Source organism: Neolamprologus multifasciatus, chromosome 2 (assembly GCF_963576455.1).
Source record: "Neolamprologus multifasciatus chromosome 2, fNeoMul1.2, whole genome shotgun sequence".
Lineage (NCBI taxonomy): Eukaryota > Metazoa > Chordata > Actinopteri > Cichliformes > Cichlidae > Neolamprologus > Neolamprologus multifasciatus.
The window spans coordinates 19,289,635-19,317,551 of record NC_140440.1 but is presented as its reverse complement, the minus strand read 5'-3'; the positions used below and the strand labels follow the sequence as shown (position 1 = coordinate 19,317,551).

At 41.5% G+C, this 27,917-nt stretch overlaps 3 protein-coding genes and 1 long non-coding RNA gene across 4 annotated transcripts; 2 read left to right on the top strand and 2 right to left on the bottom strand.

Annotated features, from left to right (window-relative positions):
• The first annotated feature begins 85 nt into the window (after nt 1-85).
• LOC146524223 (N-acetyllactosaminide beta-1,3-N-acetylglucosaminyltransferase 2) lies at nt 86-6,335 on the top strand. Its single transcript, XM_085172783.1, has 2 exons — nt 86-194; nt 1,068-6,335. The coding sequence occupies exon 2, from the start codon at nt 1,072-1,074 to the stop codon at nt 2,455-2,457; it is 1,386 nt and encodes a 461-aa protein (XP_085028909.1). The 5' UTR covers nt 86-194; nt 1,068-1,071; the 3' UTR covers nt 2,458-6,335.
• Nucleotides 6,336-11,337: 5,002 nt separating this feature from the next.
• Nucleotides 11,338-20,180, bottom strand: eif1ad (eukaryotic translation initiation factor 1A domain containing). The gene is made up of 5 exons (XM_085180716.1): nt 19,204-20,180; nt 18,809-18,927; nt 13,719-13,827; nt 13,192-13,300; nt 11,338-13,098 (listed from the first exon to the last, which is right to left on the bottom strand). Exons 2-5 carry the CDS (start codon nt 18,893-18,895, stop codon nt 12,876-12,878), a joined length of 528 nt encoding a protein of 175 aa, XP_085036842.1. The 5' UTR covers nt 18,896-18,927; nt 19,204-20,180; the 3' UTR covers nt 11,338-12,875.
• On the top strand, nt 13,826-22,481 carry LOC146524221 (uncharacterized). Its single transcript, XR_014877262.1, has 2 exons — nt 13,826-16,518; nt 17,161-22,481. It is a non-coding gene; the product is annotated as an uncharacterized LOC146524221 (long non-coding RNA).
• Nucleotides 20,555-27,450, bottom strand: ctsf (cathepsin F). Its single transcript, XM_085180683.1, has 14 exons — nt 27,042-27,450; nt 26,319-26,429; nt 25,820-25,901; nt 25,120-25,181; nt 24,908-24,980; nt 23,720-23,833; nt 23,456-23,604; nt 23,241-23,337; nt 23,062-23,142; nt 22,818-22,937; nt 22,612-22,676; nt 21,271-21,361; nt 21,093-21,151; nt 20,555-20,850 (listed from the first exon to the last, which is right to left on the bottom strand). The coding sequence occupies exons 1-14, from the start codon at nt 27,288-27,290 to the stop codon at nt 20,776-20,778; spliced, it is 1,428 nt and encodes a 475-aa protein (XP_085036809.1). The 5' UTR covers nt 27,291-27,450; the 3' UTR covers nt 20,555-20,775.
• Nucleotides 27,451-27,917: the final 467 nt, after the last annotated feature.

The window sequence follows — 27,917 nt, the reverse complement described above, 5'->3', positions numbered from 1 at the left end:
AGGGCTCAAAGGAGGAGCTTCAGCTACAGAGGAAAACCTTCCTGATAGACTGTCTCACTCTATTTTATCTTTAATTCTTGAGTAGAGAGTTTACTCAGACTAAATGAGACAAAACTGTGCTGGACAACGCTCCTCAACTAGATAACAAAAACTAGGTGATTATTCAGTAAATAGAAAGTCTTCATTAAAAACAGGTAAGCAAAGAAAACTGCTGACATCAACAGCTTCATTAAACCTTTTAGGGTTGAAGTCATTATACATGGTAACCCTAACCCCTATATTTGGGAAGAAACCAAAACAGAGATTTTAGAAAAACTGTGATTTTTTTATGCTTGTTGGTTAAAATGATGATTTTCTTTCTACCCTCACTGGGAAAACAATATAATAAAAGCCAAAAATGACATATTCTTATTGGCTAGGGTCAGAATAGGAGTTAGAGTTACGAATAGTGAAGTTTGGGCTGTCACTGATTTAGACCTAAGAAGGTAAATTTTTTAAAATGACATCATCTTTTCAGTTTCTTGTTAACACAAGGAATTTGTAGACTGCGTTTGTTTATCTGCTAATAAAAATGTGCTTAACTCTTTTTCATACCTCAAAGTATGACTAAATTTAACTCTAAATAAACGTTCCTTTTGAACTTGTGATAATTATCTGCTAAAAACCACACTACTGAATTTGAATCAAAGCACATGGTTTTTGATTGGTGGAGTCAAGATTGCGCATGGCTTTGAAATGACCAGAAAAAAATTGCTTTGCATCTCAATGCTTACATGCCAAATGAGCCAATTATACTGGCTGTTAATCATCATGTGATCAAAAAGAACTCAGCTAAAATCTATTTTACGCACTCGTTTGTGAGATCACTGTTACATATGGTCTTAGTTCATCTCTCTTTTGCAAATCTTCCATGCTTCTTCACTTCATTTCTCTGCAGAGCTTTGCCTCTCGATCCAGATACACATAAATTTGCCATTGTACATTTAATAATTGTTTTATATTTTGAAACTCAGAAATTGTCAGATGTCAGATTTCTTCAGAGTAACTTGGTGTTTGTGTATTTGCAGCTGAATGGCATGGTGTTACTTTCGCTGGCGCAGGGTGTTAATCTGTGTGTGCACGCCTTGCATCTTCCTGGCCCTGCTCTTTGTCTATGTTGGTCTCACGGTGTGTATGAGCATGACAGCACCAGCGAGTGAAATCATGCCAAAGAGTTCTCATTTTGTGGCCAATGGAATTTTAAGAAATAAGACCTTCGCCTCACTCCCTAAAACTTTCTGGGAGAACCAACGTCAGAAAAAGGCTTTTTGGAACCAGCTCCAGCTGGTCGTTGACCGCCAATTTAACCCCATCCTGCACCCCCACAAAGCCAAGGGATTAATGAAGAATATCAGCTTTGATGATTTCCTGCTGAAGAAGAGTTTCTCTTCAGTTCGCAGACTCAACAACATGACATATAATGTTGACGAGCTACCACAACAGGTGCAAGACTTCACCAGGAACATGCAGACAAGAGACTACCCGGTTCTCCTCCAGCCAGGTGGAGAATCTGGAGCTATGGGAAAAGACGAGCGGGAGGACCCTCTGATTCTCTTCGCCATCAAAACAACACTGGATAACTTCAACAACCGACAGGCTATTCGGCAGACCTGGGGCCAGATGGGATGGGTGGCAGGACAGAAGATAAATGGCAGTGGCAGAGATAATGGTGGAGCCTATGTCCGCAGGGTGTTCCTGCTGGGCAAGCAAAACACCAAAGAACCGGGTGTGGATGTGTCTGAGTTACTCAAGTTGGAGAGTGAGCTCTATGGAGATATTCTACAGTGGGACTTTGAGGATACATTTTTCAATCTCACCTTGAAGGATGTGCTCTTCTGGAGCTGGTTCTCACACTCTTGCAAGCAGACCCACTTTGTCTTCAAAGGAGATGATGACATCTTTGTCAACACACCAAAACTGATAACCTACCTCCAGATCCAGATGGAGAAGCCGCATGTGAAGAAGAACAACTTCATGTTTGGGGACGTCATAGGAGCAGCTTCACCCAACCGAGTCAACATCTCAAAGTACTTTATCCCACACAGCTTCTACAAAGGGTTATACCCCGCATATGCAGGCGGGGGAGGGTTGGTGTACTCGGGTCAGTTGACCAGACGTCTGCACTTAATTTCTAAAAGAGTTCACCTGTTCCCCATCGATGACGTGTACGTAGGGATGTGCATGGTTCGGCTCAATGCCTTCCCCACGCACAACCATGCCTTCCTCATGTTTGACTTCCCCAAAAATGAAGGGAAAGACCCGTGTTCGTACCACACCATCTTAGTGATCCACAAGCGAAGCCCCAAGCAGGTGGTGAAACTTTGGGCTGACTTGAAAGAGACACAGGCACAATGTCGACATGTGCCTCTGAGAGCTGAAGAGAAGAAGAAAAACAAAATAATCCCCAGCACTTTGTAGCCACCTTGAAATGCCTCTGGGCAGCTATACGGGCAGATATGTTGTTTAAGTTCAGTGGTCACTGAGACATAAAAACTGCATATAAAGAATAACAGGATTGCAGTAACGGTTAAGTGGAAAAAGTACAGGCTTGGAAATGTATGAAGGAACTCCTTTAAGGAAAATTCTAATAACCATTTTTGTAAAAAGGTATCTGAACCTTGTCCTACATTAATATAATATAAAACAATATTAGTACAAGAGAAGGCAAATACTATTCCAATCTAAATTCTAATTCCCATGACAGCTTCATTCTGTTGTTTTTAAAAATAACGATTTTGTTGCCTACATTGTAGAGGGTGACTTTGCCTCCACACCTAAACAGTAAAATGGGACAGTCAGGAGTAACCGTAATTTATGTGTAGTGGCTCAGCATAAGGAAAAGAATCACAAGTCTGTAATTTCTAATGTGAGCTCCAGTAGGTTGTCTTCGTGTATAGACTGTGATCAGCTGACCTGCAACTCTTTGTGGATTTACACAACTGGATTCAACAAGATGTAAACAGTTTCACAAGCTTCACTGATGTCTATCCTCTACACTAAAGTTAGAATTCGGTTAATTATTCCAAGCGTCATTAGGTTAACTTCAAATTCAGTACTTGCTACACTTGATGTAACCTAACACTGACCATGAGCACCACAGGCCCTTCGCACCAGTCCAACAAAGAGCTTTACAGCGGTCCCTTGTTTATCACGGGAGTTACTTTCTAAAAATAACCCGTGATAGGTGAAATCCACGAAGTAGCCAACCTTTTTTTTTTTTTTTTTACAATTATTATAGATGTTTTAAGGCTGTAAAACCCCTCCCTACACAGTTTATACACTTTTCTCAGACAGGCATGGACATTTTCATGCTTTTCTCTCTAGTTTAAACACTGAACACGGGATTTTGTTTCGCTAAATGTGCCTCATAATCCAAAAAATACGGTAACTTCTACCTCATGTCCAGAAGTTCAACATTTTGTGCGATGGTTAGCAATAGCATTGTCCTCTGCAAACTTAAATGGTTAAAATCCTTCCTAAATGATCCACACTCCATTTGGTTTTTTATACCAAGTACGGTCTTTAACACATTGGGGGGTATCGATTTTCTCCTAAGATGTGACTTTGAAATGACTAAACTACCTGTTAAACTCTCTGAATTCCATAAACAGGTCCTTCTTTATTGGAAAATGTTATTTAAACATAATTTCACTCCACATAATAGCCCAATTTGGAACAATAGATATATACTGATGAACAGAAAATCTATTTTTATTCAAGATTGGTTATCAAAAGCTGTTTGGGCAATTGCCCATTTTGTAGATGAGGAAGGACATGTTCTAGGACATCAAGATTTTTGCCAAAAGTTTAATATCCAATGTTCTAAAAGTAAATTTAATCGGGTTATAAAATCCATTCCATTGTCACTCAAAAACATAGTGGTAAATGATATCATATATTCTGACATCTCCCCCAAGTTAAGGCAATTATATATAGATGATATTCGATTTTGTGATGTTAAATGCAATAATAAGTTTCTAAGATCTTCATTAAGGAGTCTTTATTCTCCAAATTTACTTAGATGTAATTACATATTAAAAGATTTCCAAAGGGAAGAAATTGAAAAAATAAGAACTGATTATATCACCTTCCCTATCCCTCCTAAAGGGAAAGAAGTCCAATTTAAAATTTTGAATAAAATTTACCCGACAAATAGACTCCTTGGTGATATAGATTCAAAATAGAAACTGGTAATTGTGTATTTTGTGAAACAGAAGAGGAGGATTTGGACCATCTATTCTTTTTGTGCAATTATATACAAATATTTTGGTTGTATTTTCATACCTGGCTTTATTCAAGTGGGATTCAAATTACCCCATTTACATTAAATATGATAATGTTTGGAGTGTTTTTGAAAGAAAAGAAAGCTAATTATGGTGTTAATGTGTTATTAATTTTGTGCAAACAATTTATACATAAATGTCATTTTTTTAAGACCAAACCAACGCTAGTGTACTGGAAAAACGACTTAAACCTGTTGGTTAAATCTTTGACTTTAGTTAAAAAGAAAAAGGCTGCTTTTTTTGTTTCCTTTGTGGAAGATTTTGATTTAGTGAGTTAATCTGTTAAATTATGTGACCCCATCTTTGTTTTTTTTCCCTTTGTATGAAAGTTGCTAATATGTAAGGAATGTTTATTTTCTGAATGTGCAATATATGGTGCATTTTGTCTGTATGTTAATTTTACTAATAAAAAAAAAAGAAAGAAATAACATCGTCCTCTGCCTTTGGGTGCTACCGCAGGTGCGTTTGATGGTGTAAAACGTTTCGTTGACATTGTTGTGTTTGTTGGGGAGAAAACTTACAAACATACAGTCACTGTGTCTACTATTTATTTTTTCACTTCATAAGTCTATGTTCTTCACTTATATTTAAAACACTGAGTAATGTGAATGACTAGCACTTTAATAATAATTTGCAAAGCATTACATTATTTTTAAATATCTTTTTTCATTTCTTTCATGCTCCTGTTTGTACTATGAAATTAAAATACCTTGCAGACTGGTTTGTTAAACTTTGACTACTTGCTTACTTTAAGCATGCAGTAATGCAAAGTTTGAATGCATGCAAAATGGATATAGTATGAGTATGAGGGTGGGGTCATTGTCTTGTCTCACAAACAGCACTGTATAAAACAAAAACTACACACAATATTCGAAGCACATAGTGCACTGTGGGAATTTACGACTGTGCGTAAATCCCCCCTAATATTGGTATAAACCAGCTCAGACACTAAGGCTATGTTCACACTGCAGGTCTTAATGCTCAATTCCGATTTTTTGATCAAATCCGATTTTTGTCTGCTTGTCCACACTACAAATAAAATGCGACAGCAAACGCGCTCTAGTGTGAACGCTCAAATGCGCAAAAGAAGATATCGCACACAACGCGCTGTTTAGACCCAGAGCAAACAATATTGTTTGACTGATGGCCCTTAATATAAAGACTTCGGACTTTACGTTTCCCAATTTTTGCTTTAAGTTATTTTGTTATTTACATAATAATGCAGATAACCTAATAATTATCCTTATTGCTGTTTAAGAGAGGAGCGGTGCTTCAAAGGATAGTCAGAATCTGCAGATTATGCAATACAAATAAAATGTTAACGTTTCTCCAACGTTGTCTTCCCAGCAGTTTTACTGGCCAGGAAGCGTTCGCGATGTCTTCTCGGGCGCTTCTCTGTCGCTGATAATTGGCGTCTGTCTTGTGTCAGTGACTTAAAAGACAGATTTAATGCTACATGACCGTTCACACAGCAGTCGCTTTCTGAAACATCGGATATGTTCGGATTCAGTACCACATACGAAAGTGACCCAGATCGGATTTGAAAATATCGGATTTGTGCCGTTCACACTGTCATACCATGATCGGATATGGGTCCCATAGGGTAAAAAAAATCGGATTTGATTGTGTGAACAAGCAGACAAAAAATCGGATTTGATCAAAAAATCGGAATTGAGCATTAAGACCTGCAGTGTGAACTTAGCCTAAGCGACTGAGCGAGGGGGCGGGGGCAGCTGCTGCCTGCGAGTACGCTGTTGGAGAAACGCAGCCAGGCAGACAGAGGAGAGCTTAAGTTTGACCAGGTACCAAAGCAAATCATTCGTACTGTACAAATAATGTAAATATGACGGTGTATCACGAAAGATTGATATCAAACTGATCACTTGACCCATATTACATTACTTGTTCTTTAAGTGAATCAACAAATGGCAAAATGAAAAGCTGAACAACAACAATGCTGTTTCTTTAGAGAGTCTTAGCTTACATGTGTGTTTATTTCATATTTTCAGTTGTTTCCCTCCACGACTAAATAAATCGGTTTCAGTAATGTACTGATATACAAGAATGGACATAAGGTGCTTCTTTCAAAGAAAAAACTCAGGTAGATGTTATTTTATATATTATGCTTTGTGTGTTGTTCAGTATATTTCTATGCAAAACAAGAGGAATTTCAACACACAGCAGTATATTCACAGTTTAAACCAGATATTTACATACACTTTATGGAAAACACAAGAACATTTTTTTCTCCTCCGTGAATCGCAACCTTATCGTGGTGGAGGGGTTTGTGTGTCCCAGGGATCCCAGGGGCTATGTTGTCTGGGGGCTTTTGCCCCCTGGTAGGGTCTCCCATGGCAAATTGGTCCTGGGTGAGGGACCAGACAAAGAGCGATTCAAAAGACCCTTATGAAAAAAACACCGAGGGAACAGTTTACGCTGCCCGGGATAGGGTTACCGGGGCCCCGCCCTGGAGCCAGGCCCGGGGAGGGTGCCCGAGGGCGAGCGTCTGGTGGCCGGGCCTTAGTCAATGGGGCCCGGCCGGGCACAGCCCGAAGAGGAGACATGGGCCCATCCTCCTGCAGGCCCACCACCCGCAGGAGGCGCCATAGGGGTCGGGTGCATTGTGTGCCGGGTGGCGGCCAGGAGCGGAGGCCCTGGCGGACTGACCCCCGGCTGCCAAGACTGGCAATAGGGACATGGAATGCCACCTCTCTGGTGGGGAAGGAGCCTGAGTTAGTGCGTGAGGTTGAGAGGTACCGGCTAGATATAGTCGGGCTCACCTCTACGCACGGCTTGGGCTCTGGAACCAGTCTCCTGGAGAGGGGCTGGACTCTGTCTCAGTCTGGAGTTGCCCCTGGTGAGAGGCGGCGGGCTGGGGTGGGTATTCTAATATCCCCTCGGCTTGCTGCCGGTACGTTGGGGTTTTTCCCGGTGGACGAGAGGGTTTGTTCCCTGCGCCTTAGGGTCGGGGAACGGGTCCTGACTGTCATCTGCGCTTATGCGCCGAGTGGCAGTTCGGAGTACCCAGCCTTCTTAGAGTCCCTGGGGGGGGGGGGGGGGGGGGGGGGGGGGGTGCTGGAAGGTGCTCCACCTGGAGACTCTGTTGTCCTGCTGGGAGACTTCAATGCTCACGTGGGTAATGACAGCGAGACCTGGAGGGGCGTGATTGGGAGGAACGGCCTCCCTGATCTGAACCCGAGCGGTGCTTTGTTATTGGACTTCTGTGCTAATCACAGTTTGGCCATAACGAACACCTTGTTCGAACATAAGAGTGTCCATAAGTGCACGTGGCACCAGGACGCTCTAGGCCGTAGGTCGATGATCGATTTTGTAATCGTATCACCAGACCTGCGACCATATGTTCTGGACACTTGGGTAAAGAGAGGGGCTGAGCTGTCAACTGATCACCACCTGGTGGTGAGTTGGATCAGGTGGCGGGGGAGGACGCTGGACAGACCAGGTGCACCTAAACGCGTAGTGAGGGTGTGCTGGGAACGACTAGCAGAGGCCCCAGTCCGCGAGATCTTCAACGCACACCTCCGGCAGAGCTTCAACAGCATTCCGAGGGAGGCGGGGGACATTGAGTCCGAATGGACCATGTTCAGCGCCTCCATTGCCGAAACTGCTGCATTGAGCTGCGGCCGCAAGGTGGTGGTGCCTGCCGTGGTGGTAATCCCCGAACCAAATGGTGGACACCAGAGGTGAAGGGAGCCACCAGGCTGAAGAAGGAGTCCTATCGGGCTTGGTTAGCCTGTGGGACTCCGGAGGCAGCCGACAGGTATCGACAGGCCAAGCGGAATGCGGCTCGGGCAGTGGCTGAAGCAAAAACTCGGGTGTGGGAGGAGTTCGGAGAGGCCATGGAAAAAGACTTTCGGACTGCCTCGAAGAGGTTCTGGCAAACCGTCAGGCGTCTCAGGAGGGGAAAGCGGTGCTCTACCTGCACTGTGTATAGTGCTGGCGGAGCGCTGCTGACGTTGACTGAGAAAATTGTCAGGCGGTGGAAGGAATACTTCGAGGACCTCCTTAATCCCACTGACGCGTCTTCCGAGGAGGAAGCAGAGTCTGGGGATAAGGGGAATGACCCGCCAATTTCCGGGGGCGAGGTCACTGAGGCAGTTAAACAACTCCTTGGTGGCAGAGCCCCTGGTGTTGATGAGGTCCGCCCCGAGTTCCTGAAGGCTCTGGACGTTGTAGGGCTGTCCTGGTTGACACGCCTCTGCAATGTTGCGTGGAGATCAGGGGCAGTACCCGTGGATTGGCAGACCGGGGTGGTGGTCCCCATCTTTAAGAAGGGGGACCGGAGGGTGTGTTCCAACTACAGGGGGATCACACTCCTCAGCCTCCCCGGGAAAGTCTATGCCAGGGTGCTGGAAAGGCGAGTTCGTCCACTAGTCGAACCTCTGATGCAGGAGGAACAATGCGGTTTTCGTCCTGGTCGCGGAACACTGGACCAGCTCTTCATCCTCTCGAGGATACTTGAGGGTGCATGGGAGTTTGCCCAACCAGTCTACATGTGTTTTGTGGACTTGGAGAAGGCATTCGACCGTGTCCCTCGGGGTGTCCTGTGGGAGGTGTTGTGGGAGTATGGGGTGTCTGGCCCATTGCTACGGGCCATTCGATCCCTATACAACCGTTGCAAGAGCTTGGTTCGCATTGCCGGCAATAAGTCGGACTCGTTCCCGGTGGGTGATGGGCTCCGCCAGGGCTGCCCTTTGTCACCGGTTCTGTTCATAATTTTTATGGACAGGATTTCTAGGCGCAGCCAAGTGGCGGAGGGCTTTCGCTTTGGTGGCCTCAGGATCTCATCTCTGATTTTTGCGGATGATGTGGTTCTGTTGGCTTCATCGGGTGAGGGCCTCCAGCTCGCACTGGAGCGGTTCGCAGCCGAGTGTGAAGCAGCGGGAATGAGGATCAGCACCTCCAAATCTGAGGCCATGGTTCTCAGCCGGAAAAGGGTGGAGTGCCCACTCCGGGTCGGGGATGAGGTCCTGCCCCAAGTGGAGGAGTTCAAGTATCTCGGGGTCTTGTTCGCGAGTGATGGGAGAAGGGAGCCGGAGATCGACAGACGGATTGGGGCTGCAGCTGCAGTAATGCAGACACTGCACCGGTCCGTCGTGGTGAAGAGGGAGCTGAGTGTAAAAGCGAAGTTCTCAATTTACCGGTCGATCTACGTCCCTACCCTCACCTATGGCCACGAGCTGTGGGTAGTGACCGAAAGGACGAGATCGCGGATACAAGCGGCGGAAATGAGCTTCCTCCGAAGGGTGGCTGGCATCTCCCTTAGAGATAGGGTGAGAAGTTCAGCCATCCGGGAGGGGCTCAGAGTAGAGCCGCTGCTGCTCAACGTCGAAAGGAGCCAGCTGAGGTGGTTTGGGCATCTGACAAGGATGCCCCCTGGGCGCCTCCTGGGTGAGGTGTTCCAGGCATGTCCCACCGGGAGGAGGCCCCGGGGCAGGCCCAGGACACGCTGGAGAGATTATATCTCTCGGCTGGCCTGGGAACGCCTTGGTGTTCCCCCGGATGAGCTGGAGGAGGTGGCTGGGGAGAGGGAGGTCTGGGCCTCTTTGCTTAGGCTGCTGCTCCCGCAACCCGGCCCCGGATAAAGCGGATGAAGATGGATGGATGGATGGACAAGAACATTTTTTTTACTGTACAACATCAATTTAGAGTAAACTTGTTTTGTTTTGCATAAATAAATATTGAAATATCTTTTGAATTCGTTAAATGTCAGAATAAAGAGAGACAGAGCTGTCTATTTTTATCACTTTCATCAAATTTAGGAGTACATATACACTAAGCTTATTGTTAATTAATAAGAAAACTGCAGACGATTCCATTCTGAGCTGAAGAAGCTTCTAATTGGTTGGTAGAGTCCATGTGAGTAAATTGGTGGCACAGCTGTGGATGCATATAAAGCAAAACTCAGAACCTGTTTCTTTGAAATGGGAAAATCAAGAGATGTCAACAAAAGACCAGGAAAAGAATTGTGGAGCTCCATAAGTGTGGCTCAATTTTGAATACAATTTGGTGCCATTTGCAATTAAGAAATACAGACAATTTCTCTCTTTACTCTTAAAGTTAACAAATATGTTTTTTATATTTATCAATCTAAAAAAAACATTTAGTCTGATTTGATGTTACAATTAAAAAAGTGTTTCTGTTTTTATCTGAAGAGTATGTAAATATCTGGTTTCAACTGTACATTTGATGATGTTGGTGTTTGGCTTGATTTTCAGCACAAAGAGGGAGGGAGAGGAACAGAGAGAGAGAGAGGAGAATGAGGACAGAACAGAGATGGAACAAGAGCAGGTGAGACAGACATGTTAGTCAAATGGTTGTTTACCAAAGTATCACCGTATCATAGGTCCTCATGTATCTCGTACCTAGTGTTTCTTTTTAGGTTTGTTATTTTTCAAATTCTATATTTATTAAGTTATGCAGGCTTGTTTGCACAACAAGGCTAAATAATTATATAAACTTTTCTAAATCTAAATAGTGGACTTTGGTAGAATTAAAAAATAAGTGTAGTGCAGATCTATGATGATTTTAGTGCATCATCTAGTTCAGATTCTGGTTCTGTCTTGGTTAAATCCTAAGTAGTCCTGATTTTGAACTGTTGTAGTCCTGTTTTAACTCCGGATCAGTTCTGGGTCTGGTTGAATTGGGGTTTAGTCCTCGTGTCGTGATACAGCCCGACTTTGCTAATTAAAAAATTCATTCAGTCATTTCTACCCCCCCCCCCCCCCCCTCCCAATCCCACATGCATACTACCCTTTAGGGCTAAGCCCCGGGTGTATCAAATGTCTGCCTCCGCCTCTGGAGCTGATGCTAAATTCTATCATGCTGTCAGTAATTTCTGAACAGCTAGATGAAGTACATGAGAGTACCTACCTGCCCCTGAACCTGGTTTTGCCAGCGGTGTCTCCCAGAAACACTTCCCTTGTGCTTTTGGAAATCAGTTTTTCCCTTTTTCTGTCCCCCCCCCCCCCCCCCCCCCCCCCCCCCCCCCCCCCCCCCCATTTCCGTTGTGTTTTGTGTGCTTTTGCAGCATTTTTCTTATTGCTGGTGTTTTCTTAAGTTGCAGTCCATTCGGCCTCTCAGGGCCACCATACCATATAAATAAAACTGAATTGAATTGAATGAGTTAAACAAGACAACAGGTATTCGAGTTTCAGGTTACAGCAGCTGAGCTAGTCTTGCAGTGCCAAGGCTCAAAACAAACCAAACAAATGTGATATCTGTTTTATTGTAATATATATCTGGATTTTCATGTCTGAGTTCATAAATGATCAAGACTGAAACAATCTCATCCCATTACAAGTGGAATTAAAATCCAACTGATAGTACAGTATTAAACTTTAGGCGATAAATAAGAGATTGGCATTCATCCAAACACTGAGGCTAAAGCCGTCAGGCAAAGGTGGAGTTGGTTGGTGTTTCCCGTCCTTGACAGGGAGGAAAAACAGGTCTGTTCTCCTCCAGTTTTGTGCACTGTCACAAAGTGGAGCGTTAAATCCAATAAAGCTCCTTCAACAGTTCGTGTGTATGACTGCAGTGTTTAATCCATGTATAGATTAGTGTTTCACTACATGTATTATTTGATATAATTATTGTAGGATACATTTCAGGTATTCATGGGCTTTTGAAAAAACTGAGTGTACATTCTTATTTAAAATTATTTTTGTCAAAATACAACATAGATGCTTTCATTGTGCAGTTACTCAGTGAGAGCAAAATTGTAATAACAGGAATCATCTCTCTTCTGTTCAATGTCGTGTGAGTTATGACAAAGTTTTCTCACACCTTGGGGGAAGAAATGTGTCAGCCAAAAAGGCGTGGGACTGGTTCCACTTGCAGTAGGAATTTTCTTTGCGCTGGCGACACTGTGATGTAATTTCTGAGAATCCATATATTGTAGTTTTTTTTCCAGATATGCTAGTGTGACATCTACACAACCTTTTCCGGAGATGGCTGCTTGACTGCGTAATAATGAAATGCATTCAGGATTAAGTCTTGAATCCGGCAAGATGGAGACATGCACAGGAAGATATCGAGTCAGTGTGACATAAGCATACTCTACTTGGGATTTATTCCATTTCAAAAGCTTTTCAGTCATTTCACAAATTAACTTTTGCTGCTGGATAAAATGAAAATAAAACAGCTTTCATTTGTAACTCAAGCTGATACAATGATACAGGTTTCTACAGAAAAGGTTGCATAAATTTAACGTCATCGTACAAATATACTGTGTGCCCTTTTATATAATGTACCAGTGATGTGCAATGGACCTATCATCAGAAAAAAAACACTAGAAATGTATCCCATGTTAAATTTCAGATACATTTTAATCTCACAGATTTGTAAAACAAGCAGGAATTACTAAGTACATTGAATGAGCCCAGCCATTCAGTACATGAACTGCAGAGGGCGCTGTTGCAGGTGGACCATTGCTTCAGATCGTCATAGCGTCAGTCAGTGATGACAGCAATACAGGAGAGCATGCTGTCGCATCTGTTTCACAACTCCTGATTGTCCGTGTCCTCAGTGCTGCTGCTATGAGGCATTTTCCCTCCTTTTCTCTTTGTCCTCATCCCTGTCCTCATCCTCTTCGCTATCGTCCTCCTCACTTTCACTGTAGTGATAGTTACAGCGGTTAGTGTTTACAAAGAGGTCGCTATCGTCATCTTCAGAATCGCTAGCATCCTCGTCCTCGTCCTTTTCCAGTTCTTTCTTTGTCTTATCCTGCGTCGAATGCTCGTCCATAAAGCCCTCTGGCCTGGAGACAAGAAAAAAATGTAAAAAGTGCAAAACATGTGACAAATGAGGCTGATCGAGGAACGTAAAGGTTGTGCAGTGTGTTCCCACCTACCAGAGGTTCTGTTTTTGTAGGTATTGAATGTGATCCTTGTAGAGAATAAAGCTGATCTCTGCCTTCACCTTCTCTCCTTCTTCAATAGGATCCACAATCACATAGTCACCTTTGGAGTGAGAAGATGAAATTTAAATGAATGAACACAAATGGGGGTCTTATTTAGACCAGTACTAGCTAGCGGGAGATCACATTACTAACTTATATGTTTGCACTACGATATATATTATTCTTTTGTTTTGAAAAGGCAATGAACACCATGACAACGAGGTTCACTGTACTGTATACATTATAGATGTGCAGCTGATAAGTCTGCACATCCTCCAGCAAGTAAGGTGCAGTGAAATATCAAAAGTGTAAACTAACTGGTATGCCCACAAAAAGCACCCCAATTTTGTTGTGGGCAGCAGCACACATGGTGCAGCATGAACGTCTGTGCCACAAGCCACTAAATAATATTTGCCACCAGCTGTCACTGGATTATTACTCAAAGTTTTAAACACGTAACTTCCCTTTCCATTGCTTACCTCTCTTGATCCAGATGTTCTTGCGGAACTTGGTGGGCATGCTCACCAAGAAGGTCTCACCCTGAGCTGTGACAGCATCATGTAGATTGTTACCACGGCTCCCAGTTACCTGTAAAAGTGAAGAAGCAGAGGAAACATGGAATCAGAAAAACAGCCACTTTATGAGGTGTACTTGTTCATCTGCTCGTTAATGTAAAATGTTGCAGATGGTCAATGGACTTAGGTGTGTGAAAATGGTCAAGACAACCTGCGGAAGTTAAAACTGAGCATCACATGGTTGTTGGTGTCGGCAAGCTGGTCTAAATATTTTCAGAAACTGCTGATGTGAGACACAATTATCTCTACAATTTACAGAGAATAGTTAAATGTCCACTCGTTACAACCACAATGTGCAGAAGAGCATCTCTGAACACAGAGCATATCAAACCTTGTTGTAAAGGGACTACAGCCGCAGAAGACCACACTGGGTCAGGTGTCAGCTAAGAACAGGAAACTGAGGCTATAATTTGCACAGGCTCACCAAAACTGGACAATTCAGTTCAATTTTATTTACATTAAATAACAACAAATCACAAGGAAAGTCATCTCAAGGTGCCATATATTGTAAGGTAGAGACCCTACAATAATAGAGAGAAAAGAATCAAATGACCCCCTTTGAGCAAGCACCAGTAGAACCAGGCTCAGGGAGGAGCAGCCATCTGCTGCAACCGGGGGCGAGGGGAGGCAGAAAGCGAAAAAGACACTGGGGAAGAGATCAAGAGAATAGTAATAACTAATGATTCACTGCAGAGTGGTGTATAAACACAGTGGGTGAAAACACTGAGTGAAGAAGAAACACTTTGAAGCCCCTGGAGGCCTAGATCTATTGCAGTCACCTGATTCAGCTCTAACTATATCTATGAAAAGGAAAGCTTTAAGGCTAGTCTTAAAAGTAGAGAGGGCATTTTTCTCCTGAATCCGAACTGGAAGCTGATTCCACGGAAGAGGAGCCTGAAAGCTGAAGGCTCTCCCTCCCATTGCACTTTTAAATACCCGAGGAACCACAAGTAAGCCTGCAGTCTGGGAGCAAAGTGCTTTATTAGGGTGAAACTGTACTATGAGATCTTTCAGATAAGACAGGGCCTAATTATTCAAGACCCTCTATGTAAGGAAAAGGATTTTAAATTAAATTATGGATTTAACAGGGAGCCAATGAAGAGAAACCAATACGGGAGAAATCTGCTCTCTCTTTCTAGTCCCTGTCAGTACTCTCATTGCAGCGTTTTGGATCAACTGAAGGCTTTTCAGGGAGTTTTTAGGTCAGCCTGATAAGAATGAATTACAATAGTCCAGCCTAAAACTAGACACGTGAACTAGTTTTTCAGGATCACTCTGAGACTGGATGTTGTTCATTTTAGAGATAGTGGGAAATGTAAGAAAGACAACAGAACACTGGGAAGGCGTTGCCTGGTCTGATGAGTTTACCTCTCTCCTGCATCATTCAGATAGAAGGGTCAGAAACAACCTGAAAGCATCCTGCCTTGTATGAACAGTTCAGGATTGTGGTGGTTTAATAGTGTAATGGTTACCACACTTTTGAGCCTTTTACCAAAGCATAACAACAGCATCACTCATCTTACACAAGTACACAGATGGTTAACAGCTCAGATCATCTCAAACTGGTTATTTGAACATGACAATGAGTTCAATCTACTGTAAACATTATGGATGTGCAGCTGACAAATCTGCAATAACTTTGTGTTGCCATCATGCCAACATGGACTAAAAGGAATGCTTCCAGTACTTTGTTGAACCTGTGCCGTCAAGAATTAAAATGGGCATGAAACACTACTGTATAAAGGCCAGTAAATTACCCAACCCTGTAGATGTCACACTCTCTGTGAAGGTGGATTTAAGAAATAATTGCTTATAGTTTTTAGAACAAGTTTAATGCCATCTTGTGTCAGTATAGAACATGATATCAATGGGTTGGTTGTTTGGTTGCGTCTAACAGATTTACATTAGTTTATGTTAGCTTACTAGAAATAATTAGTTTGGCTAGCTGCACTGAAACAGGAAAAATCCACTTGTTAGCGTTAATGTTTGGGTTTGAGCAGGGCACCACAGTGTAAACTAGAAAAATTTGCATTTCCTGCGAAAATGCTGTGTGGATGCCTTAACGCTGAAGATGTCTGCTGAAAAAAGCTGAAAAAGTTGAAAAAAAATGTTGCCCTGAGTAGGATTTGAACCTGGCTCTTCTAGTCTAAAGGCGGCTACTCATCTCACTGAGCCAAACTCATTCTCACAAAGAAGAGGTGGAGAGACTGACAATTCTGATGAAATGAGACGAAGCTGCTGAGAATTGTGGCGATAAGAGGTGAAAAGGCTGAAAACTTTGCAGAAAAGAGGTGAATCAGAAGAATTTCTGCTCAAAAGAGTTTTTTCTGAAAACAGCTGAGATTTGTGCTGAAAAGAGGTGAAAATTCTGCAAATTTTGCTGAAAAGAGTTGAATGAGCAGAATTTCTGCAGAAAAGATGGAAAGAAGCAGAAAGTTGCGCTGAAAAGAGATGAATCAGCAGAATTTCTGCTCAAAAGAGTTTTTTCTGAAAACAGCTGAGATTTGTGCTGATAAGAGGTGAAAAGGCTGAAAATTTTGCAGAAGAGGTGAATAAGCTGAATTTGGGCTGAAAAGAGGTGAATATTCTGCTGAAAAGAGTTCAATCAGCAGAATCTCTGCTGAAAACAGGTGAATGAGCAGAAATCTGCTGAAAAGAGGTTTTTGCTGAAAACAGCTGAAAAAGCTGGGATTTGTGCTGAAAAGTGGTGAAAATCTTTTAAAATTCTCCTGAAAAGAGGTGAATCAGCAGAATTTCTGCTGAAAAGAGGTAAAGAAGCAGAAAGTTGCGCTGAAAAGAGATGAATCAGCAGAATTTCTGCTCAAAAGAGTTTTTTCTGAAAACAGCTGAGATTTGTGCTGATAAGAGGTGAAAAGGCTGAAAATTTTGCTGAAAAGAGTTGAATGAGCAGAATTTCTGCAGAAAAGAGTTTATAAAGTTTAACTGTTAACTGAAAGAAATGTTGCCATAAGCGGGATTTGAACCCCGGCCTCCCAGTCTGAGAACGGATGCTCATCTCACTGAGCTAAAACAAAGCTCAGCCCGGCAAGGAAAATCAGTGAGGCCACTGATAATATGGCAGAAATGGGCAAAAAATATTACAAAAAAAAATTCAATATCTCAAAAAGTATAGAAGTTATGAGCACCAAAAGTCATAGCAGGAAAGAGCAGAAAGAGCAGAATTTTGAGAATTATGCTGATAAGAGGTGAAATGGTTGAAGATTTGGCAGAAAAGAGGTAAATCAGCAGAATTTCATCTCATACTCATCTCACTGAGCCAAACTGGTTCTCATATAACTGAAAAAAGGTGAAAAGATGAAAATTCTTATTAAAAACAGCAGAAGAGGCTGAGAAAACACTGAACTTTCTGGTGAAAAGAGGCAAAACAACCTGGTTCTGCTCAATTTCAGTCCACCAATCAGAGGTACTGCTTCTGTCTGCTTCATCAGGCTCTGTACTTGTATGTATTTCTGCCATGGACTGTTAACAAGAATCTGAGGTCCATATTAGAAAAGCTGCTAAAATCATAAAACTTTGCAGAATTGTAATAAATTATCAATATGAATTACTGGTCTGTGATAGTGTATTAATTTGTAGTGAAAAAAACATGTGGACAAGGTGGAATTGAACCCACGACCTTTGGGCTTCAGACCCCTGTCATTACCAACTGCGCCACTGGCAAAGAGAGCGGGCGCCTGGAAAACAGGGTGATGAGCAGTCAGAATTAGATCGCAGTAAGTGGCGAAAAACGCCGTTTTTTGGAGTTACAAAACATCGTGTAACACAAAAACTAGGTGGGATAGAAGCATAATTCTTGTACTGGGTGAATCAGCGGACTTTGGTGTACTTTGACTGCGATTTTCATAGCTCTTTGTAACTCCGTCGCGGAGATATGACGAGAGAAGAAACGGCTTCATTTTCAGAGTTTGAAAACTGAGAGGAGGACAGATTTCCACCCCTCAAACAAACGTAATTTATGGCTCAACGGTAAGATGACTGTAAAAACTGCTCCAATCTTGAGTGTCAGCAGTGTCTGAAGATATATTGGCACAAGCCTCATGTCTTAACTTTGCTTTGTTAAGGAGATATGACGATTCGAAAATGCCTCTCATTACAGAAATCAAGCGGTGATTTTGAACAAACTCTCCATTGACTTTCTATGGAGAGTTTTACGACTTTGTGTTGCTCTGAGGCGATTTGATAAAAATCTGTAACTTCCACAACAATGATAGTGACATTTTCTGAAAGCCAGCAAAAATACCTACGTTTTGATGTATAATTTGTGGAGGTTGAGTGAAAATTGAGTGAGTAGCAAGAAGTTGTTCAGACATGAAGAGAAACTTCAGAAAGCACCAGCTCTCACTCTGAGTTAATTGCATAGCAACCATAACAACGCATGTATTTTCAGAAAAATCACAAAGCTGCAACTGAAAACTTAAAGAGGCATTAAATGAAAACGGTAACAGATATGAAAAAGCTGAATCACACAGGAAAAGCCCAATCATTTGAGAACATTTGCAAGTTTTAAAAACAAGCAAGTTTTAGCAGAATTGTGGAAGTTTTCCATTAATTTCAATGGGACAAAAAAAAGGGAAAAAGTGTAATATTTTAAAAAGTATAATAGTAATAAACACCAAAAGATATAGCTGGAATTAGCAGAAATAGCAGAACAGTTTAGAGTTTGAACGGAGAAAATCGGCTGAAAACTGAAGGAGTAGTTAAGTGCCGAAAAACGCGAGCAACTTGAAAAAGAATAAAGTTTAAAGAGAAACAGGAACTCAATAGTGTGGATGCCTTTGAGGGCATCCACACAATAAGCCTTTCTACAAGTAGTGTTACATGTCCACCTTAACGCAGCTCTGGAGTTAAATGGGGGTCTTACCTGTACTTCCAATCTGTACCTAAGTACACAAGTATCCAGTGTATGCTGCTGATTACTAAAATGTGAATGTTGTAGTATGTAGGAAATACAGGGAACTTTATACAAAGTTTACCTTTACGATCTGCTGGTTTTCTGTGGGTGTGACAAAGTCTCCAAGAACCTCCTTGACAACGTGTTTGCGTTTAGTGGCCTGTGACATTATAACCGACAGCCTCCACGTTCCTTCGCCAGCTGAGAAAGAAAGAGTGGGTCGAAAGTTCTAGTTAACTAAAGACACATTTAAAGGCTAGACCTAACAGTAACAACCAACGCTGAAAGGTCAGCTTAATGTGATTACCAGCAAAATTTAATTATTTCTCCGTTATAAACGTCTATAAAACTTTCTGTGTACCATAATAATTTAAACTTCCTCTGCCAATTTTCTTCTAAACAGTAGTTGCTTACGAATAATAACTTAGCGGACATGGCTAACATTAGCTGTCTCCACATTAGCAGGTTAAATACTACCTTGAAAGAAAGAAAGACAGGAGTGGCTGTTTGTCTTTTTGACGCAGAATGTGTCTCCGAGCAGCAGGTATAAGTTCGTGTACAAAAAGAACCTGAAATATTCAGTCACAAAAAACAATCGACTGGCATGCGTTCTTGTTTTCAGTACACAGTGCGGGGAAAGACAGGGAGCGTTACACTTCCGATGTCAAGTGGGGTATATTTTCAAAATAAAAGTTCCATACGTGTAAAATTTATCGCTATTTTATCGCTAAAAGCCCTATTAATGACTGGTTAAAATGTGACTGAATTTATGTAAATGAACTTCAGGATGCATTGTAATTCACCGTAAGATTGTATCACTAACTTACGACGACTTTTGTTTATTATTTTAGAAGCTACAGCTAAAGACCAGCTGTTCCGTTACCTTCCCTTGGCATTGTGGGAAAATGAGGTTGTTTTGATTAAAGGAACATTCAAGAACACGAACGTTGTTGCCCCTCTATCGTTCAAAGTGTTTTCCTACATTGTGTTTGTCCTGCTTCTTCTCAACATACCGTTTAAAATCATAAACAGGTTAAAATGTTTTCTCCCTTTATAGGCCTTATTGTCGCTGTAGTTATTTGAAGTTAATTTTGCCTTATGGTTAAAGTTATTATATATGCACTAAATAAATTATAAAAAGTAATGATTTAATTGTACTGTCAACCAGTTTATAGTTTCAGTGCACATGAAAAACTTTATAATAAAATAGGGCAGCACAGCGGTGTGGTGGTTAGCACTGCTGCAAGAAGGTTCTGGGTTTGAATCCATCATTTTCTTCTTGAGTATCTGTGGGTTCTCCAGCTTCCTCCCACAGTCCAGAGACATGCAGTTGGGTGAAGCAGTGATTCTAAATTTCCAGTGAAAGGTTGCCTGTCTCTCTGTGTTACCCGTGTGACAGACTGTCCAGGGTTTACCTCATTTCTCCCCCATGGCAGCTGGGATAGGCTCCAGCGCCCCCCAGTGACCCTGAATTGGATAAGCAGAAGAAAATGGATAGGTAGATCATAAAATAACAAACTGGATTTCACTTTTTTTTTTTTTAATTCAACTCCCATCATTCATTTCTCCCTGTTATACAGCTATTATTGCAATTACATTGCACTAAACTGAGTTTGTGCAGTAAACCACTTCAGAATCAAAGCCTTGTTTTTCAAAAACTCTTTGAAGCACATACCATCAGCTCACCACTATGAGCATGGGCTCTGTTACTGTAAGTAAAGATGACTTACAAGCTGTTGCCTTAAACACATTAATCATTTTAACCAAGCTTCAGGACTAACAGAAAAAGAAGATGTAATCTTGATTTAAAATTACTGGAAAGTTTCAGTATCACATCAAAGCTAGCTTTATTAGAGCTGGTAAAACACTGGTTTGGTCTAACGGAGAAGAAACATCAGCAGGACTTCACATGTGTGCGTGTTGAGCTCTTGTGCATTCTGGATAAGTGATGTGGAGCTGGGGTCAGATGACAGCTGTGGTGCATGTAGCATGATGATGATGATGATGATGTGTGTGTGTACGTGTGTGTCTGTAGAAGGTGTTAGGGGTTCAGTTGACTACAGCAGATGAGCACATCTTGTTGATCCCACATGCATTGGAGCCCCTGTAGAGGTAGTAGTAACCCTGTGTGAAGGAGAAAAAACAAATTAACACTCACTCCCTCACAGCTGTACATGAACAGAACTCATTTTTTCATTATGCTATGAAACAACAGTCAGCTTTGTAAAGCCTAGTGCACGGATCAGCACTTCTACTGAGTCTGTTATGAAAACGGTGCTTTATGTCAGTGATCCTCAGTCGTGTAGTTGGTTTCAAATGAAAGATTTTTAGAATGATAAGTGTTCTGAAAGGTCGTGCTGTCTCACCTGCTCTCCATAATCCTCCCCCCAGCTGTTTTTGATGGCCCAGAAGGGAATACCTTTACCTGAGAACACAGGGGGGAAACATTGTTGACAAACGAGGCAAAAATATGTGTCTGTGCTTTCCAGAAACTGGGCAAATAATTAAGACTAAAAAAATGGGATAAAAAATAATAATAATTACGTTCTCCGTATCCCACCAACAGCACAGCGTGGTCGATCATCCAGGGGTTGCAGAAAATCTTCAGAGGGTGAGATATACCCTTCCTGTAAAACTGGAGGGAATGAAATGATATTCAAGATAATGTAAGAATAACATGTATCTTAAGATTATTATCTTTATTATCTTTTATGTCCAGTTTAGATAGAGGTATGGAGGTGATTGGCGCGCATAATAATAACAGCAGCAATATAAACAAGAGTAAGAATAAGAATTGCTCTTATTTGGGCAGGAAATATGTCACTCCTGATATGATACAGTAACAATACACTGCCCATGATACTATACACATGCAAGAAAATGATCTACATATGACTTTGCTGTTTGATAAGGACCACCACCAAGTACTGACTCTGATAAGTCAAACTGGTGGGGGTTAGGAATGTTTTAATGAATCAGTAACGTATAAACCAACATTACACAAGGAGGCAACGTGACATATTCTATTGATATTTTTATTCCACTCCTAGTTGACACCTCCACTGAGGAGCTGATGTTCGTTTCATTCTGGTAAAACTTTGTAGGCTTGTAGAGTGGGGTCACATTAATGACCTATTAAAATTTAGCTTTCATCTACCAAAGTCTTCAATATAAAGATTTACTGGTAAAAAAACAAACAAACAAACAAAAAATGACCAAAAGCCTTATAACTTACAAAAGTATGACTCTTACAAGTGCAGTGTGTATTGTCAACATATAGAAAATACTGTATAAAGAATTGAAATATGATGTCACGTTTGACTTCTGACCTTTTCATCAAGGTCAACAGACTGATCTGAAGGTCAAAGTGTGTTAATGTTGTATAGCGGGATTTAAAACTCAGTTTCTGACTGCTATTGTTAATAATGACAATGTATTTTTATACTCCTGTATAAGACAATAGAATGATAAATTGGGATTCTAACTATCACAGTATAGTTTGCATCTAAATATCACATCACATTTGACCTCTGACCTCACTTTTACATTTCCATCTTAATTTCAAGCTGACCCCAAAACATCTTTAAAGAGAGGATTGTTAGAGACTGAGCTGTTTAGTTAGTCACAAATATACTTCAGTAATATTAAATAATAAGCTCAAGTTATTCGTGTCCAGTTGTTTACAAATCAGTACTTATTATCTATCACATACTCACTGATACCCTTCTCTGATTTTGACTACACTATAAACTTCTTCAAGTACCTCTAAAAAACAAAGAAAACAAAAAGAATTCATCCTCTTAAAAATAAACACTGCGCAACGACTGAGCTGCTTTGCTTCTTGTTGTTTTGAGGAGTGATTTCACTTCTTAAAAAACCTCCTACCTGCATTGCAAAAGCATTCAGAGCAACAGAGACTGGCCCATTCTCAGCCAGCCAAGCAGCAATCTCTGAGAAGGAAAAAATACAAAAATAAATCAAAATGAGTCAATTCAACAACCCTTAGTTTCAAACAGACACACTACAGTTAGAATAAGATAAAAATCATGGACATGTCCATGCAGTTAAACCACTGTTGTATGTGTGCTCACCCTTCTCCTCTTTGGGCAGCTCCACGGAGCTGTTGATGTAGGCGGCCACCTTCCCGGTGGTGAAGTCACACCTCTGCTTGTGCCCGGTGTAGGAGTAGTCACTTTCAGTCTCCAGACCCCCTTAACCACACGAGGGGCAAAGATTATAAGAAAGCACTTTAAGGAAAAATCTGCTTGTGTTATCAGTAAAAACATCTCTCTGTTTTTACTTATTGCTAAACACAGAATAAAATCTTAGTTCTACCCAGCTTCTCAATAGCTTCATAAGCATTTGATGGAAGCCCGCCTCTGCACGCCTGGTCCAGCCCGTCACAGTCAACCAGCTCTGTGAAGAACAAATCAGTACTCAAGCATGTCAAGACTTTATGCTGGATTTGAAAACTCCTGATTAATTCTATCATCTGTGCTACTTTTCTGTGTCACCTTGTTCGGAAAGTGACAGCAACGTTCCATTTTTCAGGAACCACTGGCCTTCAATGTTGCCTATGACAGAAAATGCCCAGCAAGATCCACACATTCCCTGCAGGAGAAAAAAAAACACACCCTGATCATCATAAAGTGGGCACGGTGTACAATTTAATCGCTACTAACAAGCTCTTTAGGGTGACCACCCCATAATGAACTCTGTTTGTTGGCACCTGGTTCTTAACAGGACTGACAGCTCCATGATCCCTCCAATCCCAGCTGTCAGGCGAGGGGCCTTTGGCGGGAGTAGCTGGTTTCATTGGTTGATGGAGAGTCCATTGACTCAGCAGTGGGTTTAAGTATGTAGAGCGAAATTCCTCTTCTGGAGAAAAGCAGAAGGATATTTCACTTTGTTTTCTTAAGCTGAAGCAACAGGTGGAAAGCAGAAGAGACGTTCTCTCATCAGAAACTGTGGACGTGCATTCACAGTTATGTACCGGTGAGGTCGCTGAACTTGGTGACTCCATACTCAGCTGAACCTTGATCCAAAGCCTGGAGCTTCTCAGCAGTCTTCAGGTTCTTGTGGAAGATGCGCAAACGGCTGTCCACTTCTGCAAGGTCAAGGGTCAAAAGTACATTCATAAAAGATTCTGCTTAAAAGCCTTTCATTTTTTTCCATTTTCAGTTGAATTTAATTTTGTTTCTAAAGTGTGAACAAGAGAAGAAACATATCAGATGTTTAACCTGAGACATTTAACTATTTCACTTTGAATTTGATGGCACCAATATGTGTCAAAAAAGTTGGGACAGAGTAAAAAAATAAAGACTGGAAAAGTAATTGGTACTAAAAGAAAATAGTTGGCGATACATTTTGCAAGTTGCAAGTAATTGGGTTAACTGGGAACAGGTGAGTAACATGACTGGGTATAAAAAGAGCATCTTAGAGAGGCGGAGGTTCACCAATCAGCAAAAAACTACATCTACAAATTGTGGAAAAATTTCAGAATGTTCCCTGACAAAGAAATGTGAAGACTGTGAATATCTGATGATCTATGGGACAGGATATCAAACGATTTAAAGAATCTGGAGAAATCTCTGAGCACAAAGGGCAAGACCAAAAATAGCATTGGATGCCTGTGATTTTTAGTCCTGAGGCAGCACTGCACTAAAAACAGACATGATGATTCTATCATAGAAATCACTGCGCGGGCTCAGGCTCAATTCCTGCAATCACTGTCTGTGAACACAGTCCACTGTGCCAGCTGCAAATGCAGGCTAAAGCACTATCATGAAAAAAGAATGAACATTATGAAAACATGTTCAAAAACCTGCAGCTCTGACGATACGGGAGTGCATTAGCACCTATGGAACTGGCAACTTTCACGTCTGCAAAGGTGCTGAAAGTTAAATACAGAGCAATACATGCTCCCTCCCAGATGATGTCTATCTCAGGGAAGGCCTTCCATATTTCACCAAGATACTAAACCACATACTCCATGTATTTCTTTGTGGTAGAAGAGTCCGTGTGCTGAACTGTCCTGCCTGCAGTCCAGACCTTTTCAGTTTGAACATTTGCATTCAGGTGTGACTCCAAACAGGCTTTGATTACGTAAAGTGTTCAGTGTGTTCAGACAGGAATGTGACACAATGTCCATACGTGGTATGAATGAGATTCAGTCACTCACCCTCCTGACTGCTGTAGACTTTATTGTACTTAGTCATGAACTCTTTAAACCGGCCCAGCAGCTCCACCGACTCCTAATGCAAACACACACACAGAATCAACGACAGAAAGCTTCGATCTCAAATCTAAATCGATTAGAACAGTTTAAACAAACAAGCAGACAGGCAGATAAAACCACAGGCCTGTAGCTGTAGAGCCTGACATTAACTTTACCTCCAGAGGCTGGCTGGTGGATGGATCCTCTACCTTGTTGCTCTCTTCTACTTCAAATTCAACTGATAAGAGAAATGAAACACAGGAAGACATGGGAAGTGTGAGAGTATTTAACACTTAAATCAGTCAGTCAAACTGTCATGCAGGTTGCTGCAATTCACAGTTTTCACGGACGATTTTCAAGCTGATAAATATAACAGAAAGAAACAACAAAAATACAAAAAACAACATAAAGTCAACATATTTGCAACATCAAATGCAAATATGTCAATTTCTCCTTTGTTCAACCTTCCACCTCATTTATCTCTTTGTAAAACAAGTGTGTAAAAAAAAATCTCATGGCCTGACTGGCTGATGTGGGTTGCTAGGAAAGTTCACTGAGAATCAGTAGAAATAAATGCATTTTAAAAGGAGTTTTCTCTATATGTGGTCAGAAATATCATGATTAAGTTATTATCATAGAACAGAAATGCTGAACTCTTTTATTGTGTTTTTTGGGGGTAAAAAAGGTCTAAAAAATACTTGTTGATGTGTTTTTGGATGATAAGATAATCAGTGTATTTTTTCACAGCACTGCAAGAGAAGACCAAGTGAGCCACAACTATGGTGTCCAGCTATAAATGTCTACCATATGACTTCCATAATGGGTGGTTGTGAATCTTAAATGTTGGATGATGAGTCTGTTTGGCTGCTGACTGACCTTTGGGCTGGCACTTCTGTTTGAGCAAGGTTGACGCCCCCTGCCAAGGGATGTCCCACACCTCGAAGACGCAGACTTCTGTCTGAGACATAAAAACAAAAATAAATTAGAGGAAAAGCGATAACAGTTGTTATGTGTAGGTTTGGGTCTCTTGTAAAAAGCCCCATTTATAGATTTACTTATAACTTAGATATTTGTAGTTGGGAAGAAAACAGGAACAAAGAAAAAAAAGAGTCAATACTGTAAATGAATGCAAGCGTGAATGAGGCATAAGTGAGATCACTCCAAGTCAAGGTTGAGTCACAAGATCAAAACCAGCAAAACTGCTTTGACCAATAAAAAAATCAATACACAGCTGGACACACACACACAAACACACACACAGAGCTTTTTTTCTCTTAAATATAAACTCATATCACACATTCTCTCTCCTTCTTAATTTTTTATCACTCTCTCTCTCGCTCACACACACACACACACACACACACACACACCCTACCTTGAGTTGATTTAACTCGGGATAGAAGTCACATGTCCTGAGCATGGTGGACTTCTTACATTGAGTGTTACTCAGCTCCACTGTTAAAGTGTAACGGATCCCTTTAACCAGCTGGAATACAGATAAACACACAAACATTCGGACATCTTTAATTTAAAGACACAAAATCTTGGTATAAATAAAGATTTTTATTTAGACGTGGTATAAAATATAATGCGTGTTATTGTTTTATGGATGCTCGTTATGCTCCAAACAAGCCACACTGCGGAGACATTGTTAATTTAAAGTCAAGGACATAACTTCCGGCTGCAGTAAACCGCGCATAAAATCTTATCTTGAACGCTTGAGAATAAAAATAGGTAAAATAAAAAAATAAATACTGTTCTCTAGGTTGAAAACTCTTGAAAATTGTAAATAAATAGGAATACATTTTTGTTTGTTTTTTGTTTAAGCATAATCCCTTGCTGACCAGCGCAGCAAAGACGTTTACGCTATTATTTCTAAGGTACGTCGCCCCTTTTTCCGGCCTGTATTTAGCTAAAATGACGACCCTGCAGCAGCGCCGTTGTTTACAAAAAACCGAGCATACACAACGCTTATTACAATGATATAAATCGATAAACAACAAATACTTTAACCGTTCTTTGCAAGTACACTAGAAGACCAAAATATGTTGAATAAATATTATAAAATCAGAAGGAAAGCCATCAATAATAATTATACCTGTTTGTTGGCAGAGATGACCCGGCTGACTCTGCGGAGATGCATCGCATTGGAGACCCGGTTGTATTGCTCCTCTGCAAAGGCCAGAGCCTTCTTAAGACCCGGGTCGGACTCGTGGACCCGGATAGAAGAGCCGGGGGGCCCGAAGAGAGGCCGGTCGAGGTCCTCACCGAGTCCGACAACCGAGCCCAGCAAAACGACCAGGGACAGCCACTGGATTAGCGGGCAACAGCGCAATATGACCACCATGTTGGCCCCGTGTGTTGTCACCGACTGAAAGGACCGATGTCCAGTCTGCGCTCACTTAAATAACAGTTTGTTTTCTTCACACAAAAATCGATTTTCAGTTAAGCAGCGATTATACAAGAGGCTATTACCAAACAAATCTGAGAGGCTGTAGGCGGAGACTGAGCTTTTATCGGGGGCGTGTTCATGATAATTCCCATATTTATTATTCAGGCAGGGCTGTCGCTGATAGGTCTGCATGTGTCTTTCTGGCTTTCTGAAGCTGTTGTTTGGACATTTGGCTGATATTCGCTCACTTCAGTCCAGTCGTTGTGCCTGATCATTTTCAGATTATATTGTTTTTCGTTTGTTTGTTAAGGCACCTGGCACTGACCTATGAATCATTCGAGCATTCAAGAGATGAAACAGGGTGGTGCCTGCACTTCACAGACAACTTAGCAGAGAACCAAACAGCTATTAGTGGAGGTTCTGTCACCGTTTGGTGCTGCATTTCAGCCAGTGGTGTTTCAAGCTCTTTAGAGTTGTACAAACTCTGGTTTTGCCTTATATACTGTATTTACACATATGTTTGCACATGTTTCAATAAATCGCTACACTTCCCCCCCCTCCCCCCCTAAACTGCTGACTATA

What these genes read in the sequence shown, in the direction of transcription:
- eif1ad (XM_085180716.1), bottom strand. Translation starts at nt 18,895, where the DNA reads ATGTCACAGGCCACTAAACGCAAACACGTTGTCAAGGAGGTTCTTGGA. An exon ending in GAACATCTGGATCAAGAGAG is followed by an intron (nt 13,301 to 13,718) that starts GTAAGCAATGGA and finishes CTCACTCCAAAG; the next exon opens with GTGACTATGTGATTGTGGAT. An exon ending in CTACAAAAACAGAACCTCTG is followed by an intron (nt 13,099 to 13,191) that starts GTAGGTGGGAAC and finishes TCTTGTCTCCAG; the next exon opens with GCCAGAGGGCTTTATGGACG.
- ctsf (XM_085180683.1), bottom strand. Translation starts at nt 27,290, where the DNA reads ATGGTGGTCATATTGCGCTGTTGCCCGCTAATCCAGTGGCTGTCCCTG. An exon ending in GTTGGTGGGATACGGAGAAC is followed by an intron (nt 21,152 to 21,270) that starts GTAATTATTATT and finishes CTGTGTTCTCAG; the next exon opens with GTAAAGGTATTCCCTTCTGG. An exon ending in GGGAGGATTATGGAGAGCAG is followed by an intron (nt 20,851 to 21,092) that starts GTGAGACAGCAC and finishes TCCTTCACACAG; the next exon opens with GGTTACTACTACCTCTACAG.
- LOC146524223 (XM_085172783.1), top strand. Translation starts at nt 1,072, where the DNA reads ATGGCATGGTGTTACTTTCGCTGGCGCAGGGTGTTAATCTGTGTGTGC.